The sequence below is a fragment of the Ursus americanus genome, chromosome 18, assembly GCF_024610735.1.
Source record: "Ursus americanus isolate L20-20 chromosome 18, mUrsAme1.1.p, whole genome shotgun sequence".
Classification (NCBI taxonomy): domain Eukaryota; kingdom Metazoa; phylum Chordata; class Mammalia; order Carnivora; family Ursidae; genus Ursus; species Ursus americanus.
Window position 1 is genome coordinate 19163964 of NC_142144.1, and position 22350 is coordinate 19186313.

The window sequence follows — 22350 nt, forward strand, 5'->3', positions numbered from 1 at the left end:
CCAGGAAGGGATCCCATATGGGCAGGGGTCTCGGGGTACCTCTGCTTTCAGTGCTCCATTTGTGTCCATCCACGTCTGGAAAGCTGTTCCCAGGTCATCTTGCTGCTGTGCCAAGAGAAGACAGGGTGTGTATCCTGTCCCCTCCCTCCCAGGATGCCCCCGGACTCACTGAGAGGGAGACCCAGGGTCTGAGCACAAGCTCTCCCACCCACTTTCCTGGGTGGGATCGTGGCCAAGTCACCTGCCTTCTGTGCAACTCTCTGTCCTTCCTCCACTTACAAAGAGAGTCAGAGCTGATCCTTCCACTCCCTTTCTCCAGGCACTTCCATAGCTCTCCCCTGCCTGCAAGATTAAGTCCAAACTCCTCCATGTGGTTATAAGACCTGGCCCGAGTGCTGTGGCCTCTGGCCCAGCCTCTCCTCTCTGGGCCACATATGCTCGATGCACCAGACACACTATCGGACTGCTAAGTTGCTAAGCACCATGCTCTATCTGGCCACAGGGCCTTTGCACATGCTGCTCCCTTTGCCTGGAACGTTCTTCTTTCCCTCCAATGCTCCACCTGCCTATCTCCTCTTCCAGTGGTTCTCAATCAGGGACAATGTTGTGCTGTAGGGGACATTTGGTTATATCTAGAGACTTCTTGGCTGTCACAGCTGGAGGAGGGGGCAGGACATCTAGTAGGTAGAGGCCAGGGATACTGCCAAACATCCTACAATCACACGCAACAAAGAATCATCTGTTCCCCAAACATCCACGAGTGCTGCAGTTGAGAAACCCTGCCCTATACTCATCCTACAGATGTCCGCTTCGGGGGGCACTCTCTCCTGGTGCTCTCGCCCCCAGGCTGGGGGGCGGCCCCTTGCTCTTGTGTAACTCTGTCTCACACCTGCACCTCCAGCCCTAGCACAGGGCTTGCCAGAAGCGGTCTGGCTGTGCAGACAGTGACAGGGAGACTCTGATGTTGAGTAAAGCCCAAGAGGTCCAGAGCCCCGACTCGAGAGGGATTTCCCAAGTTCCATCTCAGCCTTGCTGCTCGCTCACTGCAGGATCTGGGCAGTTGCTTACCCGTCTCTCTGCGTCCGTGTCCTGAGAATGGGCATGACAGTAACACTCTCAGAACCACGAGGGAAAGAAATGAGCTCATCCAGGAGGAGCGCGCCTAACAGTGTCCGCCTATCACACGCACTGTATCTGCTACCGTGCAAAAAATTCAAAATCCTCGCATTTTCCTTTTTTTACAGGGAAAGCATTTTTTTTCTGGATCTTTTCCCTTTCCCTTAGCTGTCCGGCTTCCCTAGTGATGAGAAGGGCTAGAGAAGGTGTGGAGGGGAGGCCAGGGCCGACAGTTCATTTTCGTGGACGATACCTGGCTTGGCGGGGGGTGGGGAGGGATGGGGGTGTCGGATAGTGAGAAGCTGAGAGATGAGAAGAGCAGAGAATCTGAGTGGCTCATGACCCAAGGGCTCCTGCCCCCCCACCATTGTGAGGGGGACAGGGCCGGGGGGGAGGGGATGCTGTCAGGGCCTGACTGTAACCCTCAGCCAGTGCCGTACTAACATGGGGAGGGAGCCCTGGGGGGGGGGGCGGCTTGGGAGGAGCCATACTTTCAGGCAGGTACCCACCAGGGAGGAACGCAGCCTCCCTCCTCCAGTCTGCTCCCTTGCCCTGACCCTCTTTGGACTCAGAATCTGAGATGAAGAGACCCTGTGATACTGTGATTTATAAGAAATGGAGATTTGGTCTTTGACTCTCTTCCTGGCACCCGAACACTTAAAACCTGATAAAAGTCTCTTGTCATGTTAATGAGGGGACTCTGGGAAAGCCCCTAGGTAACCCACGGAAACACCCTTGTGACAGGTGGGTTGGAACCTTAGTCCCGACCCCCCCCCTGCACCTCCGGGGTGGGGAGAAGGCATAGAGGTTGAATCAATCACTCACGGCCAATGATTTCATCCTTCACGCTTACACATTGAGGCCTCCATGAAAACCCAAAAGGCTGGTGTTCAGAGAGCTTCCCAGTTGGTGACCGCGTGATGTAGGGAGAGTGGCCATCTGGAGAGGGCTACGGGGCTCTGAGCCCCTGCCTCCCACCTAGCCCTGTGCCTGTCTTCCATCTGGCTGTTACCGAGTTATTGTCATTTTTTAAAATAATAAACTGGCAATCTAGTAAGTAAAATGTTTCTCTGATCTGTGAGTTGCTCTAGCACATTAATTGACGCCGATGGGGGCATGGGAACCTCTGGTTTATAGCCAGTCGGCCAGGAGCGCAGGTGACAAGCTGGCATCTGGGGTGGGCAGGACGGGGAATGAGGCCCGTAGGACTGGGAAGCTGCGGGGTCTAATGCTCTGCCCGGTGCACAGTGTCAGAACTGAGTCGAACTGTAGGACACCCAGCTGGTGTCCCACAGGTGCTCTTCGGTATGGGGGACACCCAACCCCAAGCTGAGATTGACAGCAGAACCTATTTAGACCCTGGCCAATCAGCTGGTCTGTACCGAGGACGCTGACAGGACCTGGAGCCCAGCCGCTGCAGCATCTTCCCGGCTTCACAGTCGGGGACACAACCTGCCTACAACTGGGGTTCCCCACCCTCTGGCTCAGGGCTCCGTCTGCAGCTGCAGAGTCCCGGGTCCGGGATGGAAGGCCACAAGCACATGGGTGTCCCTGGGCCTAGCTTAGGGGTCTAGCTATTGTGACCCAGAAAGAGGTCAGCTGCCAACTACCCCCTGCCCTCCCAGACCTTAACCCAAAAAAGCAAAAGAGAACATTCTCCAACTTACAAAGTGATTAGGGCTCCCTGGCGGACCCTGCAAAAGAAGAGGATCAGTCACTACTTGAGAGGGACGGGGTGCGGGGGCCCGAGGGGCTGTCAGGAGGGGCCGTCCAGGCACGAGAGGACGTGCAAAGCTGGTCTCTGCTCGTCTAGAGGCCCGGTCCTGCCAGGGCTGCTCTATGCTCTCCTAGAGTCTGGGGAAGCTCGTGAGGTCAGGGCCAAGACAAGCACCTGCCGGCAAAGCCCTGGGTCTCATTCAAAGGAGCTCCGCCTCCTGCCTTGGAGTTCCTGGGGGCACTGTGCACGAGTACCTACCGGTGGGCCAGGCCGCCCTCTGGGACCAGGAGGACCCTGGAGGAAGAGAAGAACAGTGAGGCCCTGGTCAAAGGCCTTCCATCTTTCCCACCCCAGGCCTCCTCGAGACCCAGGGACAGTGGTGCCTCCAGCACAGAGGGGAACCGATGTGATGACTGAGGTCCAGAGGGAAAGAACACGCCTGAGGACTTCAGTGGTCATGGGCAGGGGAACCCAGAGCACCCATCCTGCCCTACTCCCCCAAACCAGCCCCCATACCCCAGCCCACTCACCCTCGGACCTTGCAATCCCTGGAAGAGGACAGAAGCACAGAGAGACAGTCAGGGGATCAGGCTGAGCCTTGCCTGCCATCATCCCCCAACCCCTCCCATCCCCCCCCCAACCATTGCAGCACTGCCCTCCCCCCAGCCCATCAACTCACCAAGTCCCCTCGGCTTCCTTTGTCACCCTTTGGACCCTGCAATAAATCACGGCCCCATAAGAGAGGACTCAGAGAGGAAGTTCTATTTCCAAGATGGGGAAACTGAGGCTCAGGCTGGCTCTGGGTCACAGAGACAAACTGGCCCCCGCAGTCTTTCTGGCTAGCCCCCTACACATACCGGGCGTCCCGAAGGTCCCAGGATTCCAAGGGGCCCAATGATGCCTTCCTTTCCCTGAAGGAGAGAGAAAGGTTTATGTGTCCTCATCCCAGGGTCTGGGGAACAGAGTCACAGGGACAGGAGAGGAGATGGCAGTCTGAGTGTCCCATGGCAATGGAAGGGAGACTTCCTCGAGCCGGGACCAGGCAATGCTCGCTCTGGGCCTCCCCTGCGTGCCTTGAGGGCGCTATGAGGGGGGAGGGGAGCAGGTGAAAGGGGGAGGGTGGCAGCCCCGCTAGCAGGACCGGCAGAAGCAAGGGGATGGCAATGGCAACGGAGGCTGTGGACAGAGGGGGCTCAAGCGTGAAGGAGCAGAAGGAGAAGGGCATGCATCCACCCAGCTGACGGCTGGCCAGCCTTGGCCTGGGTGACTGTCCCCGCTAGGACAGGGCAGGAGAGGACTCACCATCAAGCCAGGGGGCCCCCGAGGGCCCTGGATGCCTTTCAAGCCAATGTCTCCAGGGGGGCCCTGTGGGAGGCAGAGGAAGGGCTGTGTGCGTCTAGGGGCCCCTGGGTCGGGGCTGCAGCAGCTCCATGACCCCTGAGGGCTGGCCAAACTTTGCCCTCCCTGTCAAGAGAGGCCTTACCTGAGAGGTTCCAGGAAGAGTAACGAACGTCCACGATTATTAAGCAGGTACTAGCATGCCGGCTCTGTGCTACACGGCTGAGAGCCTCTGCTCTTACTTCACTGCTCCAACAACCCTCTATGCTTATCATACCCATTTTATAGATGATAATACTGAGGCCTGCAGCTACAAAGTAACTTGTCTAATGCACAGATCAGGAAAACTGGGGAGGTGGGCCAAGAACCCAGGCCCGCTGGCATGTGAGTTCTGGGGAACCAGGATGTTCCTGCTTGATTCTGGTAGCTCTCCAGCCCACATTGTAAGTGCTCAAGAAATCTTTGTTGAGTGAATACATGGATAAACGAACAAAGAGGTGGACGGATGGAACCCCAACAGGAACAGTGTGGAGTGGGGATTTGTACCTTGGGTCCGAAGAGGCCCGCCATTCCTGGGAAGCCCATCTCGCCAGAGTCACCCTGCGGGGAGAGCGAAATGAGATGGGGCGAGTGGGGCCAGGACAAGGATGCCCAGCCGATCACCCAGGACCTCGGCGCCTGCCTCCTCCCATGGACATCAGCGACTCCAGGTAATCAGATGAGTGTGGACGGCTCACATACTAGACACCGGTCAGCCTGGGCTCCGAGGGGCAGGAGCCTATGCCTGTCGCATGAGACAGTGGAGGCCAGCTCAGGGATTCCATGAGGAACGCTCTAGAACACTTAGGACCTCCTGTCCCAGGTCTTCAAGGAAGAGAATGAAAAGACACGAAGACTCTTCCTACCCATCACAAAGGCTCTGTTAAGGACTGCGTCCCTCAGAATCAGCCTATTGGCTGTAGGCCTCTATGTGCCAGGGGCTCTGCACGGACCAGAACGCATGTGGGTTCCTACTTCCGCCCGGGGAAGGCACGCCCTGTTCACAGATGAGAACACTGAGGCTCAGAGAGAGCAGGACCTTGCTCCTATTCACATGGATGCCATTGCGGGCAGTGATCGGGTGTGAACGATTCTGGACGCCCGGATTAGGTGGCAGGGGCATGCTTAACTTTGAAAGAAACTGCCCAGCTAGTTTCCAAAGCGGCCGTACGTTTTACTTTCCTACGAGCAGAGGAGGGGCGTTCCAGGTGTTCCACATCCTTGCCAACACTTGGTCTGCTCGGTCTTTTAAAATGTTTACCGTTCTGGGGCGCCTGGGTGGCTCAGTCTGTGACATGTCTGACTTCAGCTCAGGTCATGATCCCGGGGTCCTGGGATCGAGCCCCTCGGGCTCCCTGCTCAGCAGGGAGTCTGCTTCTCCCTCTGCCCCTCCCCCTACTTGTGCTCCCTCTTTCTCTGCTATTATAAATAGTATTGCTTTTTAGATTTCAAGTTCTGATGGTGCCTAGTGTATAGAGACACAGTTCCTTTGTGCATCTTGAGCGGATGTCCTGCCGTCTTGCTGTATTCACTGGTTCTAGTAGCTTTACTGTGGATTGGATTGTCTCTCTAGACAATACTTTCATCTACAAATGAAAAGATTCACTTCTTCTTTTTTGATATGAATGCCTTTTCTTTATTTTTCATTCCTTATGGCATCGTCTGGAACTGCCAGCACAACGTCGAATAGAAGCAGTGAAAACACATATCTTCCACTCGTTTCTGCTTCTTGGAAAAAACAAACGTACGTTCAGCCATTCACTATTAAGTATGATGCTAGCTGACTGTTTTTCAGGAATGCCCTTTTCCCAGCTGAGGAAGCTCCTTTTCCATACCAAGTTTGCCGAGCGCTTTTAGCAGACATGGGGTTGCATTTTGCCAAATGCTTTTCTTGCATCCACTGGGAAGATCAAATGGGTTTTCTTTCTCAGTTTGTTAATATGGTGAATTATACTGACTTATTTTCAAGTGGTATACCATCCTTGCATTCCTGGGATAAACCTCAGTTGGTCTTGACGTACCGTCTTTCTTCTACATCCTTAGATTGGTTTTTCTAAAACCGTGTTGAGAATTTCTGTATCTATATTTCTGCGGTACATTGGTGCTTTCTTGCAATGTCTTCTGTCCAGCTTTGAAATCAGGGTAATGCTGGATTCACAGAATATGCCGGCAAGTATTCCTTCCACTTCAATTTTCTGGAAGAGTTTTTGCAGAATCAGTATCACCTCTTCCCTTAACTTTTACTGGAATTCTCCAGTGAAGTCCTCTGAGCCTCGAGTTTTCCACGTGAGATGCGTTTTAAACCACAGACTGAATTTCTTTACTAGATATGAGGCTATTTGGGGATCAGCTCGTGATCCACCACCTGTCCTCGTTCTGAAGGGACCGCTCAGGTTTCATGCCTCGGCCTCCTCCCTCCCCTCCGCCCCACTCCGGGGAGGCAGAGGAGTATCTGGTGCTCAGAGAGGGTGTCGCTCTGCCCTCGTCACAGAGCAGGCAGGAGGCTTCCGGGCCTGTGTGCGCATGTGTGAACATGAGTGTTTGTGGGCATGCGAGTGCGAGAACATCTGTATTCCCTGGGGCTCACTCACCGGCCGGCCTTTGGATCCTGGCTCCCCCTGGCTCCCGGGAAGCCCGGTTCCACCCGCTGTCCCTCGTTTGCCAGGAGGACCCACCTGCCCGGGTAACCCACTTTCACCCTTAAAAAAACAAAACAAAACAAAACACACCAAAATGACCAGAGGGGAAAATGGTTCTAGGGGAGGGGGTGGGGGGGGCTAGGAGAGACAGAATAGTGATGCCACAGGGTCAGCTGACATCTCAGGATGCTGGGGCTCAGATGCAGGCCTGATGGGGGCTCAGAACCTTAGCCTCCTTAAGAGGACAGCCTCTTTTCTTCTCTGGAATTCAAGCTCCACATTCCTCTCCACTCTCCCACCCTGCCTCTCTTCTTCACTGTTTCCTCCCAGCAGACCATGAAGTTCCCACCCACCCCCCACCTCTGCTCCCGCCCTTCCTCCTGTCTGGGATGCCACCTGTCTTTCTCCCCACATTTAAATCCTCCCTGGGACAAGGCCCCCTCTCCCCCTGCCTGCCGTTCCCACAGAAGGTTCCAGCCTCTCCCCAACTAAACCTCGCGCTTGGGGAGGGCCAGAGGAGCCATGTCTGATTCATTCATCTCAATCTTCCCTTCTGTGTGCAGCCCTGGGCTCAGACTGACTCATGGCTGCCTCCCCCACCGCTCAGGGAAACTTGCTAAAAAGATGCCTTTTGGAAGAGGGTCCTGGAGGCAAGCAACAGCTACTGTTCCACAAATGGCCACAAGAGGGCGCCCAAGGACAACTCAATAACCAGTCGCCTGTTTTAAAGGCCTGGTAGGGCCCGGGATTTCTAGCTGCCTGGATAAACTTTCCTGTAAGTCAGGTTCAAGTTTGGGGCAGGGACCCCTGAGAAATGTCAGTGCCATGGACTCCATTTTCACAGAGGCCAGGACACGGGTGCCCATGTCAGCATTATAATCAATGTCACGGCAGTTAGTACCAAGGTTGAAGGGGTGGAAGGCTGCCAAGTCGATTAACAGGTGTCTGACCTTGAATCCTGGGGGCCCCTGTGCTCCAGGCAAGCCGGCCACACCTGGATTTCCTCTCTTCCCAGCAGGGCCCATGGGGCCAGGGTCCCCATCGTCTCCCTGCTCCCCCTGTAAAGAAAGAGGGCAAAGGAGGACCTCTCATGTTTCAGGAAAAAAAGGCAGCCCGGGGGCAGGATGTCTCATAGTCCCGATGAACTCTGGGTAGAACTGGAGAGGAGGAGGTCAGACCCCAGGAGGGAGGTCATCCTGCCTGTGCATGAGGATGGGGGGGGGGTGACACCAGTGAAACATGAGACCTGCGGATTTGTAAGTGGGGAGGAGGAGGGACCTTACAACCAGAAGTTCCACCCCCCCCCCCAGGCAGGGGAGGGCCTTCTGGGTCCAGGCATGAGTAGTTAGAAGGGCCACATTCCCAGGTCCCCAGGGATAAGGCGACTGCCCATGCAGGAAACTTCTGGATATGTTGGTTCTGCCCCTTCCAAGTTTCCAAACCTGCTTCTCCTGGCCCATGGCCTATGGCAGAACCACCCCCTGCCCAGACCCCAACACACACAACACACCTTGTCTCAAAGGGAGACACCATCTGTTAACCCCAAGTCCTGCTCACCTGCTGTCCTGCTTGACCATCCCTGCCAGGAAACCCATCTGGTCCTGTGACACCCTCGGGGCCCTGTCTCCCCACCACGCCCCGAGGCCCTGGCAGCCCCTGCAGGCCCTGGGGATATAAAAGAAGCTGATGAGGGCCTCTGTGGAGGGCAGGGAGGCAGGCGGGAGGGGACCGGTTGCGGATCACTCACCTGAATCCCCCTTCGTCCTGGTGCCCCAGCTTTGCCTTGCTTTCCCTTTGGTCCCTGAAATATCAAAGGACACGTGACAGAGGCTGCCTGGAGGAGGGACAGAACCCTAGGAGCTCTGGAAGGGGGTCTGAAAGGAGCATGGGCTCCTGTGTGGCCCGGCCCTGCCCCTCCCCCTCTTGGGTCTCAGCATCTGAATCTGCAAATGGGTCCAAGCACCCTGGCCCGGAAGCCCCGGCGCAGGGCAGGCCTTGGAACCTGCTGGTGTTGTCCCCACCCCTGCTCTGGGCCCTGTGCCCCCACTGGCTCCCTCTGCTGGCGGGGCTCTGGGCACTGGCAGTTTCCTAGGGGGAGCCTGGGCCCATGGCTGGCTGGGCTTCAGGATCCTTTGATTCTCAAGAGTGAGGCTATATCCCTGTGGGGGTGAGGGGAGATGGTGTGCGGGTGAAGGAGACACAGCTGGGGGAGGCCGAGGGCATGAAGACAGCCCTGGCTCAAGCTCAGGGGAGGCAGACACAGGGCTCTGGGTGCAAGGTGGGAAAGTCCTCGACCGCCCCTCAGTTCCCACCATCATCATCCCTGTCCACCCCTCCCTCCTTCCTCCGGACCTTTGCCTCTCCAAATTTTCTTCTGCAGTGGCTCTCGACTGCCCTGGGTTCAAATCCCACAGGTGGGATTTGTTGGCCCCACAGGTGGTCCCCTTCCTGGAGGCCCTGCGGGGTGCCCGCCAGCCCAGCCTCCTACTTGCTTGGTGCCTGGATGGGGGTATCCGCCCTTCCCAGGGTCCCCGGTGGACCTCAGCCCCCGTACCTCTTCCCCTTTCGATCCTTTGGGTCCCAGCCGCCCCCGGGGTCCCGGATGTCCCTGCAAACCAAGGTGAGAGGATGCAAAGCGGCCCCAGGATTCTCTCCCGGGGAGGCTGGCCAGTGTCCGCCTAGAGGGGGAGGGGCGGGAGGGGTTTGGGGCTGCAGGCTCTGGGGGTGCCCCCAGCATCAGGGCAGGAGAAACCAGAGTAGACCGCCCCAGGCCCTCCTGCACGGAAGGTCCCTTCCCTCCCCCACTGCTGCCCACCCACCTGGGGCAGGAGGGGGATGGGACGGGGGCACCACTCACGGGAAGGCCCTGCTGGCCTGGATCTCCACGCAGGCCTTGCACACCCTCCTGTCCCTGGAAGCCAAGGAGAGACCGGTGAGGGGGCCCAGCCTGGAGTGGCCAGGGGCCGGGGCAACTTCGGACCCGGAGGAGCCCCCGAACCCTTGCTCTTCCTATCCGTGTGTCACTGTCCCCATCTCAGATTGCTCATCTGCGAAGCTGCAAAATGATGACCCTGGCAGCAAGGATGGAGCAGGGGAGGAGAGGGGAGGGGAATGGAGGGGAGGGGTGGAGCCTGATGGGGGCCCTGTGCTCACTCAGCGGTTTCTTGCTTCTGTCCGGAGAGCTGTATCTGGCCAAAAACGGGGAGACTGAGGCCCTGTGAGGAGGGGGTCTCTCTCCCCAACCTCACCCTCTCCCTCCAGCCCTCCCCTTGCCGGCATGAATTCCGGCCTGAGCCCTCTTTCGGGGGGTCTGTGCTGCAAGCTGGACACGAATGGTGGGAGGGAGGGCTTGTCTCCTGGCGAAGGCTGTTTTCCTGCCAGGGGGCCGGTGAGTGGGGAGGGCTGCCGTGGCACGCCATGTGTGGCGCTGCCATTGGGTAGGAGCTGTGATACTTACAGGGTATCCAGGGTCCCCTGGCTCCCCGCGGTCTCCTCGATCGCCTACGGGGCCCTGAGTGACAAGGACGGCAACATTAAGTATGGGCTATCAGGTCTTTCCCTGGACGCCCCCTCGGATGCTTGCAGCAGCCTCACCCCTGCTCAGCCTCGCCCTCCCCACAGCAGGAATCTAGAGCTCCAGGAATCTAGGGCTCCACCTTGGCGGTGGCCCAGGGGACAGAAAAGGGGGCTTACCCGATCTCCAGGTGGCCCAGGGGGCCCCTCGGCTTTGCCATCCTCACCCTGCTCTCCCTGTGGACACAACCAGCTTTAGGACACACTTCTGGCTCCTGGCGCATGTGGGGAATTCCAGACGCTCCACACAGAGTGGAAAGGGCCTTCATCATGTACTTAGAGACTAAGGCCGGAGAGGGAACGGGCAGACCAGGGCCTTTACCCAGGGCTCTGGGACCAGGCAGTGCTCTTCACTGCCCCCTGCTGGACACCTCCGCGCAGGTGAGACCGCTGGGACACCCAGGCAGCTCAGAGCAGAGATCTTGGTCACACCCAGCTTTGGACAGGACTGGCTGCTCGGACCCTCCACAGGTCCCTTCCCATCTCGGAGCTCTTTTTTCTCAGCTGGGGAATGGGGCTGAGGTGGGGTGAAGGGACGATGGCGATACCCAGGGGGAAGTGGTGGGGATTCTGGAAAATGATGCAAAAAGTCCCTGCGTGGTGCTCAGCATGGAGCGACAATAATTCCGACAGCTGGTGGGCACAGGCACTCACTGAATATTTCCAACAACCCTCTGAAGCAGGTGATGGTATGCTCCCCATTTTACGGAGGAGGACACTGAGGCACAGAGAGGCCATGTGGGCTGCCCCATGGTTCAGCCCTGAAAAAGAGTCGCTTTCTCCCATCTTTGCTGGAATAAAGTGGGCAGAGAGCCAGCTTTAACGGGAGCCTTCTATCCTGGATGGGAGCCCCAGAAGCAGACCCCAGGTTGCACTCAGCTGTGGGCCAGTTTGGAAGTCTTGTCCATAAGACAGATTGCTATCTGTGAAACAGCATCGTGTTGCCCTGCAGAGCTGTTCTTGGGACCCAGGGCAGAGAGCTCGCTACCACCCACATAGTAGGGGCTCAGGTGGCCATGGACTTGGCTGTTGTTGCCAATAACGGCAGGGACGATGTGTAGTGTGGATGTAGTCCGAGGGATTGCAGGAGGAGTAGGGGTTAGGGGGGAGGTCCTTGAGCCCTGGCAGGCCACCCTGGGCCCTGGGCCACCAGCAAGACAGGAGGCTGGAGGCCGCATGCCAGCTACAGGGAAGGTGTAATCAGAGCAAGTGGCAGAGCCCCAGGGCGCAGAATGTTCCAGCTCCAGACAACCGGTGTCACCTCCCATGGGGGTGCATTCTGGGCAGGAGGCTCAAGTGGGGGCACCCCGGGCCCCCTGACTGTTGGCGGGGATGGAGGGGGATGCCCGAGAGGCAGGAGAGGGAGCCATCCCTGGGGCCGGAGCCCGTCCCGGGCCCAAATCAGTCCCGAGGGCTGGCAGCTCTAGTGCCTTGGCCCAGAGCCTCTGTGGCTCCTGTGGCCAGAGACCAAAAGCAGGAGGGACTTGGCCCGAGGCTTAGAACCAGTTGTATCCAAGGGGGTGGCCCAGGGAGTGGGGATTCCCTCTCTTCCCTGACCCCTCTCTATGGCTCTTTGTCCCAAGTCTCAGTCCCACCATGGAGGGAGACAGCTGGACGGGGGCGTTTTGGAGAAGGGGGCCGTGTTTACTGAGTGTATTGTGTGAGGCAGACGCTTCCGGGAGGTGTTCCATAGAATCTATACAGCATTCCTATGCTGCTGTGACTATCGGCCCATTTTACAGATGAGGAAACTGAGGCCCCGGGAAAGAAGGGTCTTAGTCAAGGCCACACAGAAATTGAGGGGTGGTGTGAACCGAAAACCAGCTATACAGATCTCCCCCACTCTCCCCACATTGTGGCTATAGTTCGGGGATGCATTTTTAGCACCAGGAAGCTGGTGGAGGCCCCCTTCTCCTTGTTCCCAGAGTCTCATTGCCAATCCCTCCAGACACCACCTTTGTAGACACACATGCCCCATGGGAAATTCACCCGCTGCGCAGCGTGTCAACTCATCGAAGTGCCCGTTTCCGGTTAGGGACGCACAGGCTGACATCAAAGTGTGCGTCCTGGTCCTGCCACCTTCCCACTGGTCCTGGCCTCGTCCTTAAGCATCCTGGAGACTCAGTTTCCCCATCTGTCATGTGGGACACTGACACCTCCTGCGGAGGGCCGTGATGGTGGTTGTGCTTGGGGGTCTCCCTTGGGAACCCCACCCCCACCCCAGCACCCTCCGGCTTGTGCCTGGCTCTTCACCCTTGCCTCTAGTTTCACCCTTGAGTTCTCTCGGGCACCCTTCTGCAGCCCCCAGCTCGGGGCCGAGGAAACATCACATAATCATTACACATCCGTAAATACCTGTCAGAGCCGGATGCACGAGTGAGCGAATCTACTCCTGACCGCTAAGAAAGGGCCTGTGGCTGACATATATGTGAGGTCCTGCTTAGCCTCGCATTCCTGAGGTACCCACCCACTTAACGGAGGGGGTACTCAAGGCTCAGGGAACCCGGGGGTCCCACCCAAGGCCCCAGCAGACTTAGGGCAGCTTTAGGGTTAGGTCTCATTCTCAGCAGCCACAGGAACTGAGCCTGGGGCTGCAGGTGGCTGGGGGTGGCAGGAGGCGTCCCCCTGTTTCAGGGTCCATGTTAACCCCTCCTGCGCCAGCTATGGCCGACTGAGGGCCAAGGGGGGGACTTGGGGTACTGAGCGGTACTTCCCGCAGCTTCCTGGGGGATGTCGGAGCCCACTGATGGCAGAGCTCTTCTTCTCCAAGCAGGAGGAAGGGACCAGTTGGACAGCAAGTCAGGCCAGAGTGATTCACACGGCAGTGGGGTGTAGTTAGTGGGTAGCTGGGGCAGCTCACGGATGGGAGGGCTGGGGAGGTGGGGGGAGGCAAGGAGACAGCAGGGAGGAGGGAGGCAAGAATAGGGAGGCTCAGAGCTGCTAAGGTAGGACTCAAAGGCCTGGGTCCAGAGCCAGTTTGGTGCTGCCTGGGAAGGTGACCTGGAGCCACTATCTTGGCCCGCTGGCCCCACGTGCCCACCTGCACCATGCGGCAGGGCACAACCATCAGCAAGCTGCCTTCTAGCAATTTCTCTCCTCCACCGAAGCTGGAGCCAAGCGGTGGGGTGTGGCCGTGCCCTCCCTCTACCTCAGTGGCTCCTTCCTGGCTGGGTGAGGCTGGCCTCGCCACCCCGTCCTAAGCCCTGCGCTGGCCCTCGCTGGGGGAGCTCGTCCTGAGCAAGGCTTCAATGCCCACATTCACACTGATGATGGGGTTGCAGTTCTCGTCAGTACATGACCAGAGTCCATCTGCCCTGCTCGACTGGAAGCGCCAGGCGGGCAGGAACTGTGGTTGTGTTCCAGTGCCCGGCATGGACCCGACACGCAGTCCATCTGTGTTGAATGTAGGTCTAACGGCTCCTGGCCAGCCGCGGTGTGAGCAGCAGTGAGCCACCGTGAACTTCTGCACTACCCCAGCCCCAGTGCCCCAGGGGCTGGCTCCTGCCCGCCCGCACGGGAGGGAGCGGCTGCTTCGCAGGACGGAGCACTCACCTTTTCGCCCTTTGGTCCAGGAGGTCCGAGGGGGCCCATGATGCCTTTGTGTCCCTGCAGGAAACAAGATGGCAAGAGGTGAGAGCATGGGGGAGTGAGGGCTCGAGAGGCACAGTGCTGAAGGCCAGCAACTCAGAGATGGAGACCCTGGGCTGTGAGTCTGGGCCCTGGCTCTGCCCCAGCTCGCTGTTTGACTCTGAGCCCGCCCTGTGCCTCTCTGGGCCCTGGCCTCCCAGACACACCTCTCAGGGGTGGGCCCGTTTGGATCGTACCCCAGCCTGGAGCAGACCTGGGGCCAGATCTCGGAGAGCCAGTGTGTCCCCTGGGGCAGGGGCAGGGGCAGGGGCAGGGGCAAAATGCTGGCCTCAGCCGACTTCCCCAGGCTATGGCAGGAAGCATACAGGCACGTTCCTCCTTTGGGCTCCCAGTGCCCCCTCTCCAGTTCCCATGTCCTCTGCCCTGTCCCTCTTCTGTCCTCTTCTCCCCGCTGTGCCTCCCCAGACACTGGATCCCACCTTCAAACTCAACAAGCTGTCATTAGCCTCCCCAAGCCTCAGTTTCCCTTTCTGAGCTCGCCCGGAGCCTCTCTGAGGACTAGTCGCCCAACTCTATCACATGAGTTTGGCTTAGCCGCCTCTGAGAGGGGTGCCAGCTTGGCTGCAAAAGCGAGGTGGGGCTCGTCCCTTCCACAAACAGCTGGCATGACGCCCAGACAGGACACATGCGTGGCACCCACCACGGGAAGGAAGGACTCAGCGAGGGCACGTGGAAGGGGAGGGTGTTTCTGTCTGCCCACCCCTGCTCTAGGGGCTCAGGTGCTCCCTGGGCCCGGGGAGACCAGGGATCTTCGGTGGCCCAACGACCATCCTCAATGAGGAGGTGGTAGGGGCAGAGGCCGAGGCCTGCCTGGGTCCCCACCTGCAGGACAGAATTCCAGGAGTGGGGAGGTGAGATTTTCTTACATCGTAACCAGCCAGTCCCGGTTCTCCTTGGGCCCCCATCCGTCCTGGAGCACCCTAGGACAAGAGCACACGCACGTTAGTACAGGTGTGGTTCTCAAGCAGTGACCTGGGCACTGGCTCCGGCCGCATTCAGCCCCACCGACCGGCACGTCTGTGGCCCAGAACCCAAGCTGCAGAGCTCCTCCCTGAGCTCCCCTCCTCCCTCCAGCCCTTCCTTCTCCCAGCTCCAGGGGTTCGTGCGACCCAGTGGCTAAAACATCTTCACTTTCGCGAGCCAATTTTAAACAGAAGCACTAGAGGAAGTTAAATTATATGAACTTACAGTTAAATCAATTCTATTAAACATGATGACAAATAATCAAAACTCCTCCCTTCCTAATAATTTTGCTCCATTTTATTGTTACCTAGGCTCCAGCTTATTGCCATCTATTGAATGCATGTGGTGGAACCAGCAGATGACGGACACTCCTGTGCGTCTCCTCCCCAGTGAGCAGATGGCAGGGAATCAGCCACGGTGGGAGCATTCACACCACGGATGCCGGCAGCTCAGAGATGCCTCGACTGCCTGCCTCCCGCCTGCTTCCTCCCTCTGCAGCCCGCAGACCCCTGGGGCCCTCCTTCAGGGCAGGCCAGCAAGAGGCTGCAACAGCCTCAGTCACCCAGGGACCTGCAGCCTGATCCTTGCGAACTTATTTCCAGTGGGAAAACTTCTTGTTCCATAGAAACTCTCCCGAGGGGCGGGTCCCCTCGCCCCACCCTAGAATGGGTGCTTATTCATCTGGGTCTGTAAAGGGCTTCGGAAGACCCAAGAGCACCCTTCAAACGGTCAGAAATACTTGGCGCTGTGGGTACTTTTCCAGGGAGAGAGGCGACAGCTTCTACAGGGTCCCCAAGGGATCTGTGATGCAAGAGAAGCGGCCAGGACAAGGGACAGCCAAAGGTTTGGCTGAGAGGGGGAGCGGGCGATACCTCTCTTTCTTCGATTGCCCCTCCACCCCTGCTCTGTGCCTGCCCACCCCACCCCACCCCACCCCGAGAGTTCTCACCGTTGGGCCCAGGCTGCCCCGGGACCCTTTAGGGCCTGGGGTGCCAGGGGGTCCGGGGTCTCCGGGGACGCCCATCTCACCCAGCTGTCCTTGGTAGCCCTTGGCACCCTGCAGCGGGAGGAGAGACAGGCTGTCACCAGGCCCCAGCAGGAGGCAGAGGGAGAGGTGGGGATGGGGGAGGGGAGGAGGGCCTGGGAAGATCACGGCCGCAGAAGGAGGGGAGCTCACCTTGGCTCCGGTCCGGCCCTTCTCGCCTTGCTTCCCTGGTTTTCCTTCGGGACCCTAAGCGGGAGAAGGAGGGAAGAAGGGTGAGAAATGAGAGGGACCTGAGGCAGAGCCACAGGGCATAGGGAGCGCCAGCCCAGGAGCTGTGAGGGCAAACTGCCCGGGTTCCAAGCTCACCCTGCGCTCAGTATCCCCCGGGACCCTGTGACGTGCGAACTTCCTGGGACGGAAGGCTTTGTCTGCAAAGTGGGGACACAGGTCCTGTTTGCCTCACAGGGTTGAGGAGTCAACCCCGGGATGGGGGCGGCCTCTCAGGCTCCCCAGGTGCCTGGCCCATAGTAAGTGCTGGACACATCCCTCTTCCACGGCAACTGCTACGCGCCCAGCCTGTCCCAGTGCGAGCAGCTCTCGGCACTGCCCCGTGCCACACACTGTTCCAGCCCCCCAGCCCCCGCGAGCCTGAGGCCCAATCAAGACCTGCTCCCACAGGTGGTGACCGCTGGGCTTCCCAAAGGTGAAGCGACTTGCCCAGAACCCCGATTCAACTGTGGATCTGTCTGACTCCATGCCCGGGGCTCCCGGTGCCCACTGAGAATGTGAGGCAGGCAGGTGAGGTCCTCCCTCATCTCTGAGATGCCATGGGGCGCTTCTGACCAGCCCGAGGCTGTGTCCCGCTGACAGGGGCTCCCCCCTTGGGGATGGGGGCTGGAGGGGCTCCTCCTAGTGGGGCATTGTGTAGGGAAGGTCTGCCGCCCTCCCCCACTCTCCCACTGGGGTACCCAGGCCACTCCCTCCCAAGGCTGCTCTGGCCCTCCCTCAAGGGGCATCCCTTTGCTCTCCCTTGCCCTGCTCTTGTCAGGGCCACTCAGTGGGGTGAGTGAGTGCGTATAAGCGTACATGTGTGAACATAAGACAGATAAGAGAGGAAAAGAAAGGGAGAGAAGAGAATCCCAACCCTGAGCCACACTGGGTTGGGATGTAGGGGGTAAGGCAGGCAGTGTTTCTGGTCTGGAAAGGACATGCTGATGGTCCCCTGAGGACAGTCTCCTCAAGACCCAAACCTCAAAGGGATCTGGGAAGAACATCTATGGTTTTGGCAAGCACTAAAGAGCTAGTTCGATTCAATCCCTTTGGCTGCATTAACAGAGGTACGTGCTGTAGGATGAGGGAGGTGATGTCCCCACCTTGGAATAGGAGGAGGCACTGACTAACTGTGATGGAGGGAAGGCAGGAAGATGGGATCTTAGAGGAGCCAGGAAACACATGGGCTAACCCAGAAGCACTCTGCAGATGTCTGCAACTCTCCTGAGCCAGGGGCGGCTGTGTTCTCTTGGCGGGGGGGGGGGGGGGGGGGGGCGGTGTCAGTGGATGGAAATTACAGGGAGGCCAGCTTTGAATCAACACAAGGACAAAGCATGGCAAAAGTGGACTGGAGAAGATGATTCTCTATCCCCAAGGGCAGTGCCAATTAGACCACCCTGGGGCCCTCAGGAAGGAGGGAGTGGAGGTCCTGGAAGGGCCAAGTGAAGACTGCCCTGCATTCTGGTGCTTAAGTCCTCATGTGACACTGGACAACCCCTTCCCTTCCGTGTGCCTCAGTTTCCCTGCCTCTCATATGTAGGTCTTGAACTAACTGTCCCGTCTGTGGCCCCTTGTCACATAGGGCTACTGAGCACTTGAAAGGTGGTGACTGCTATGGAGGAACCAGATTCTTAATTCAATCTAATTTTAATTAACTTAAAATTCAATTTAAATACGGACAATTCAGTTATCGTTAAAACTTTTACGTGTGTTTGGATCAACTTGGAGATATAAATCTACATTTTCAGCTATATATTTTATGAAATATAAACACAGATCAAGTATTTCCAATGAAAATTTAGCATCTGAATGGAGATGTGCTGTAAGAGTAAATTACACATCAGATTTCATAGATTTAGTACAAAAAAATGCAAAATCCCTGATTAATGATTTTTACATTGATTACATGTTGGAAATGTTCTTATTTTGGCTATATTGAGCTAAATAAAATATACTATTAAAATTTATTTCATCCACCTCTTTTTACATTTTGAAAATGTGAGTACCAAAAAAATTTATTTTATTTATTTAAAGATTTTATTTATTTATTTGTCAGAGAGAGTGGAGAAGCAGGAGGGGCGGCAGGCGAGGGAGAAGCAGGCTCTCTGCTGAGCAGGCAGCCTGATGTGGGACTTGATCCCAGGACCCTGGGAACATGACCTGAGCTGAAGGCAGACGCTTCACTGACTGAGCCACCCAGGCTTCCCTAAAAATTTTAAATTACACAGGTAGCTCGTCTTCTGTCTCTATCAACAGCACTGAACTAGACCATGTCCCAGTCTTTGTCTCCCCCAGTAATAAAATAGTCCCAACCAATAGGGCTTCCACCGCGGGCTAGGCACTATGTCTGCGTTCTGTGTCATGCCTCCCCTAGTTCTGGCCACGGGGCTGGGAGGAAGGGGTTATTTATTCCATTTAAGAACCAAAGACACAGGCACAGTGAGATGAAGACACTACCCACAGGTCACCTCGCCAGTTTCGAGTGAGACGTGGGTCCTCAGTGGGGGGGGCACCCCCGGTCCCAGGCTGGTCATAGCTGGGCAATCGTACAATCATGATACAGGGGCTGGTGGAATTTGTCAGTAGGCTGAGGTGATTGCTATGGCTGATCCCTTGTCAGAAGGAGAAATGAGTCAGCACTGAAGAATTCAGCACAGGGCCAGGACGCCAGGAGTCTCCCCCAGGACAGGGCGGCTGGCCACTTGTTCTGACAGGCCCCCTCCAGCTGGTAGCATCCCTGATGGTGTGGGAAATCCTGAGTAAGGGCTGGAGAACGCAGTGGGGTGAGGCTGTGGGGCCAGAATGAAGGCTTTTACTGGGCCCCCATCCATAAGGATATATTTCTGGAAAGGCTCTGATGGCTCATAAAATTCTATTTTTAAATCCTCCACTGTTTCTTGGCCAGAGTGGGAGATACTTGTCCTGTAGCCCTGATGCCAAAGAGACTCAAATACAAGCCTCTCACCACCTCTGTCACCCAACACACACTCAGTCTGGCCCCACTGAACCTCTTTCCAGTTCCAGTATATGAAAATTGGCAGATATGGCAAAACATGGACATAACTCTGCTGCCACCACCACTGCCCCCACCCCCATGGGCACTGTCACTACCACTGCCACCACTGCCACTGCCATCACCATCACCATCATTGCCACCATCAACATCCCCACCATCCCCACCATCTCTACCACCATCACCACTATCACCTCCACCATCACTATCACCACCCTCACTAATACCATCACCTCCACCATCTCCACCATCACCATGTCCACCATCATCACCATCACCACCACCATCATCATCACCACCATCACCATCTCCACCATCATCACCATCTCTACCATCATCACACCATCATCACCACCATCTCCACCATCATCACCATCTGCACCACCATCTCTACCACCACATCACCTCCACCATCACCATCACCACCCTTACTAATACCATCACCTCCAACATCACCACCATCACCATCCCCACCATTATCGCCACCATCGTCACCACCATCTCCACCATCATCACTACCACCACCATCACTAATATCATCACCTCCACCATCATCATCGTCATTATCATCACCATCACCACCCATCTCCACCACCATCACTATCACCACCATCAACACCACCATCTCCACCATCATCACCATCATCACCATCACCACCATCTCTACCATCATCATCATCACCACCATCATCATGTCCACCATCATCACTACCATCTCCACTATCATCACCATTACCACCACCACCATCACCATCTCTACCAACACCACCATCATCATCAATATCATCATCATCTCTACCTCCACCCAACCATCATTATTACCACCACTATCACCACTACCACCAGCTTCCAGTCATTTCCTCCTTCAGCTTCATAAAGATGATATTTATTTTCTGGCATGTTCTAGAAAGCACTTTCCTTTCCAAAGTCTCATTGACTCTTTAAAGATAAGAAAACCAAGGCTCACAGAGAGGCAGCAGTGATCTGCCTAAGGTCACACAGACCGTGGGTTCTCGAGCCAGAACTCAACCTTTGGACTCTAGGCCCACGGCTATTTCTGCTGCACATTGCCGCCCATTCCATGGCCATGATACTCAAGAGTTTACTAAGAAAGAGCCCCTGGAATGTTGGAATGCATTCCTTCCAAATCCTTCATCGTACCAAGAGTGTGACCCAGAGAGGGCAGCAGCAAGTTCCTAGTGGGGGATCGCGGCCAGCTAAGTCCCCCTGCTAAATTCAGCGTGGCTGAATATGGGACAAGGTCAGCCCGGCCAGGCTTGTGGAGGCTATGGAAGCCAGACTGAGGAGTGTGGTGCTAGTCTAAGGGCACTCAGGAGCCAAGGGAGGGCTAGGCAGGGGAGGGACATGGGCAGACTGTTCTTGGGAAACTCCCAGGTGGAGGAAGGACCACAGCGGAAGACCCTCAGGTGGCTGCCATCAAAAGACCTCCTGTCCAGCTGCCTGGACAGGCGTGGGCGGTATGCATCCCCAGACGCCCCCAGTGCTGGCACGAAGCCAGGCACACTCACCCGGATGCCAGTGATGCCAGGGGGGCCGGGGGGCCCGTCCTCGCCCATCAGTCCCTCTTGGCCTTTGTCGCCACGTTCGCCATCAGGCCCAGGGTCACCCCTGTCCCCCTAAGTTGGAAGGGCATGAAGAGGGGGGAGAGAGAGAGAGAGAGAGAATAAATTAGTCCCTCAGCCCATCAGAGGCGCTACACGTCAGGGCTCCATTTGGATGTCCACAGCCAAGCAGCCCCTGGATTCCCCCGATGGTTCCCGGAGCCACCAAAAGGGTCAGGGTGGCACGGCCTGGCTGGCGCAGGAATACCCCCGACATGGTACCCGGGCCAGGGAGAAAGTCACTCAGGAAACGCAGAACCCTGACCACTCCTGCACCCCAGAGTTCACAGGAAGGGGGCAGCTGTGGGAGACTCCGGCTCTTTCTCCCCAACACTGATGCCATGGAGAGCACACGAGTCTTAAGACGCTGAAGGAAATTTTAAAAAAGAAAATCAATTCACCCAATCCTGCCTCTCAGAACCAACTCCATTTTTCTGAGCTGCCTTTTCCACCCTTGCTTACGTGAAAAGAGCTGACAGTAATAGTAATAACAAGTCAGAGCTCATGGTTTCCATTGCTGGGTACCAGGCTCCCAGTGGCAGGAAGCTGGTTCGCAGTACGTGAAACTTTAAAGGCACAATCCCAACCGCACTGCTTGGTTTCATCTTGTTTTATTTCGGTTTTTTGCTATCTGACTCTATCGCGAACACCATCGCCCGTTGCTGTCTGCTCGGCATGGCTGTCGTTCTCGCCGGCAGCAGAGAAAGTCCTCGTCCGGTGGACGGCAGTAAACACTGACCCAGCACCTGCCACGTCCAGGCCACATCCTGGCAGGCTGGGCTGAGCCAGGCTGTGGGCAGAGCAGGGGTGACGGGTGCAGCATGGGCAGCGGCCACGGAGGGACAGGGTGGCGCCTGTCAGAGGGTCACCTCCATCGGGGCTGGCGGGCCCGGCGGGGCTCGTGGCTAGCCTGCAAGCGGCTGAGCTGGGACCGTTCAGAGAGACCCGTGGGAAAGGGGATGAAGTCATGGACAGGAGGAAGGGGTGGGCGGGGGAGCAGGCTGGGAGAAGGGGAGCGTGTCTCTGCCAGTTCTGCTTCCCGGCGCCACACTTTCCAAGGAGCGCTGATAACCTGGTGTGGGTCCAGGAGAACGATCGGGGTGCAGAGGACATGAAGCCTCGGCCTGGGCTCCGGGCACAGGACGCTGGTGCAGGGGCCTCTTGGGGTGGTTTCTAGCTCAGCTGGGGAGGCGGGGGGGAGACTCCCCAGGGACGAGGGGTCCAGAGATGGCATGGATAAGGGAGGGACACTCCAAGCTGAGCTGTGGGCCAGCGCAGAGCAGATCTGGGCACCAGGAGAGGGTCAGACAGGTTGGTGTGAGATCCCTTCCTGCTGAGATTCTCAGACTCCAAGTGTAGCCTGGCAGGGAGACGGGGTGCTGCCCTCATGGCCCTGCTGCAGACCCCGGCTCCAGGATCCCTCTTCG

General features: G+C 57.2%; 1 protein-coding gene across 6 annotated transcripts in view; it reads right to left on the reverse strand.

Annotated features, from left to right (window-relative positions):
- Positions 1–22350, reverse strand: part of COL27A1 (collagen type XXVII alpha 1 chain) — a 134512-nt gene that overhangs the window by 7093 nt on the left and 105069 nt on the right. For 5 of the 6 annotated variants that reach the window (XM_087869436.1, XM_045791099.2, XM_087869437.1 and 2 more), the window contains 21 exons: positions 20831–20938; positions 16211–16264; positions 15983–16090; positions 14937–14990; positions 13975–14028; positions 10543–10599; positions 10307–10360; positions 9707–9760; positions 9404–9457; positions 8597–8650; positions 8407–8514; positions 7800–7907; positions 6802–6909; positions 4718–4771; positions 4136–4198; positions 3691–3744; positions 3513–3548; positions 3364–3381; positions 3092–3127; positions 2784–2810; positions 40–105 (listed from right to left, as the gene is read on the reverse strand). In XM_087869436.1, the coding sequence (XP_087725562.1) occupies positions 40–105; positions 2784–2810; positions 3092–3127; positions 3364–3381; positions 3513–3548; positions 3691–3744; positions 4136–4198; positions 4718–4771; positions 6802–6909; positions 7800–7907; positions 8407–8514; positions 8597–8650; positions 9404–9457; positions 9707–9760; positions 10307–10360; positions 10543–10599; positions 13975–14028; positions 14937–14990; positions 15983–16090; positions 16211–16264; positions 20831–20938 (1329 nt within the window). The remainder of the gene's footprint in view (positions 1–39; positions 106–2783; positions 2811–3091; positions 3128–3363; positions 3382–3512; positions 3549–3690; positions 3745–4135; positions 4199–4717; positions 4772–6801; positions 6910–7799; positions 7908–8406; positions 8515–8596; positions 8651–9403; positions 9458–9706; positions 9761–10306; positions 10361–10542; positions 10600–13974; positions 14029–14936; positions 14991–15982; positions 16091–16210; positions 16265–20830; positions 20939–22350) is intronic. The other variant, XM_087869435.1, reaches the window with a different exon arrangement.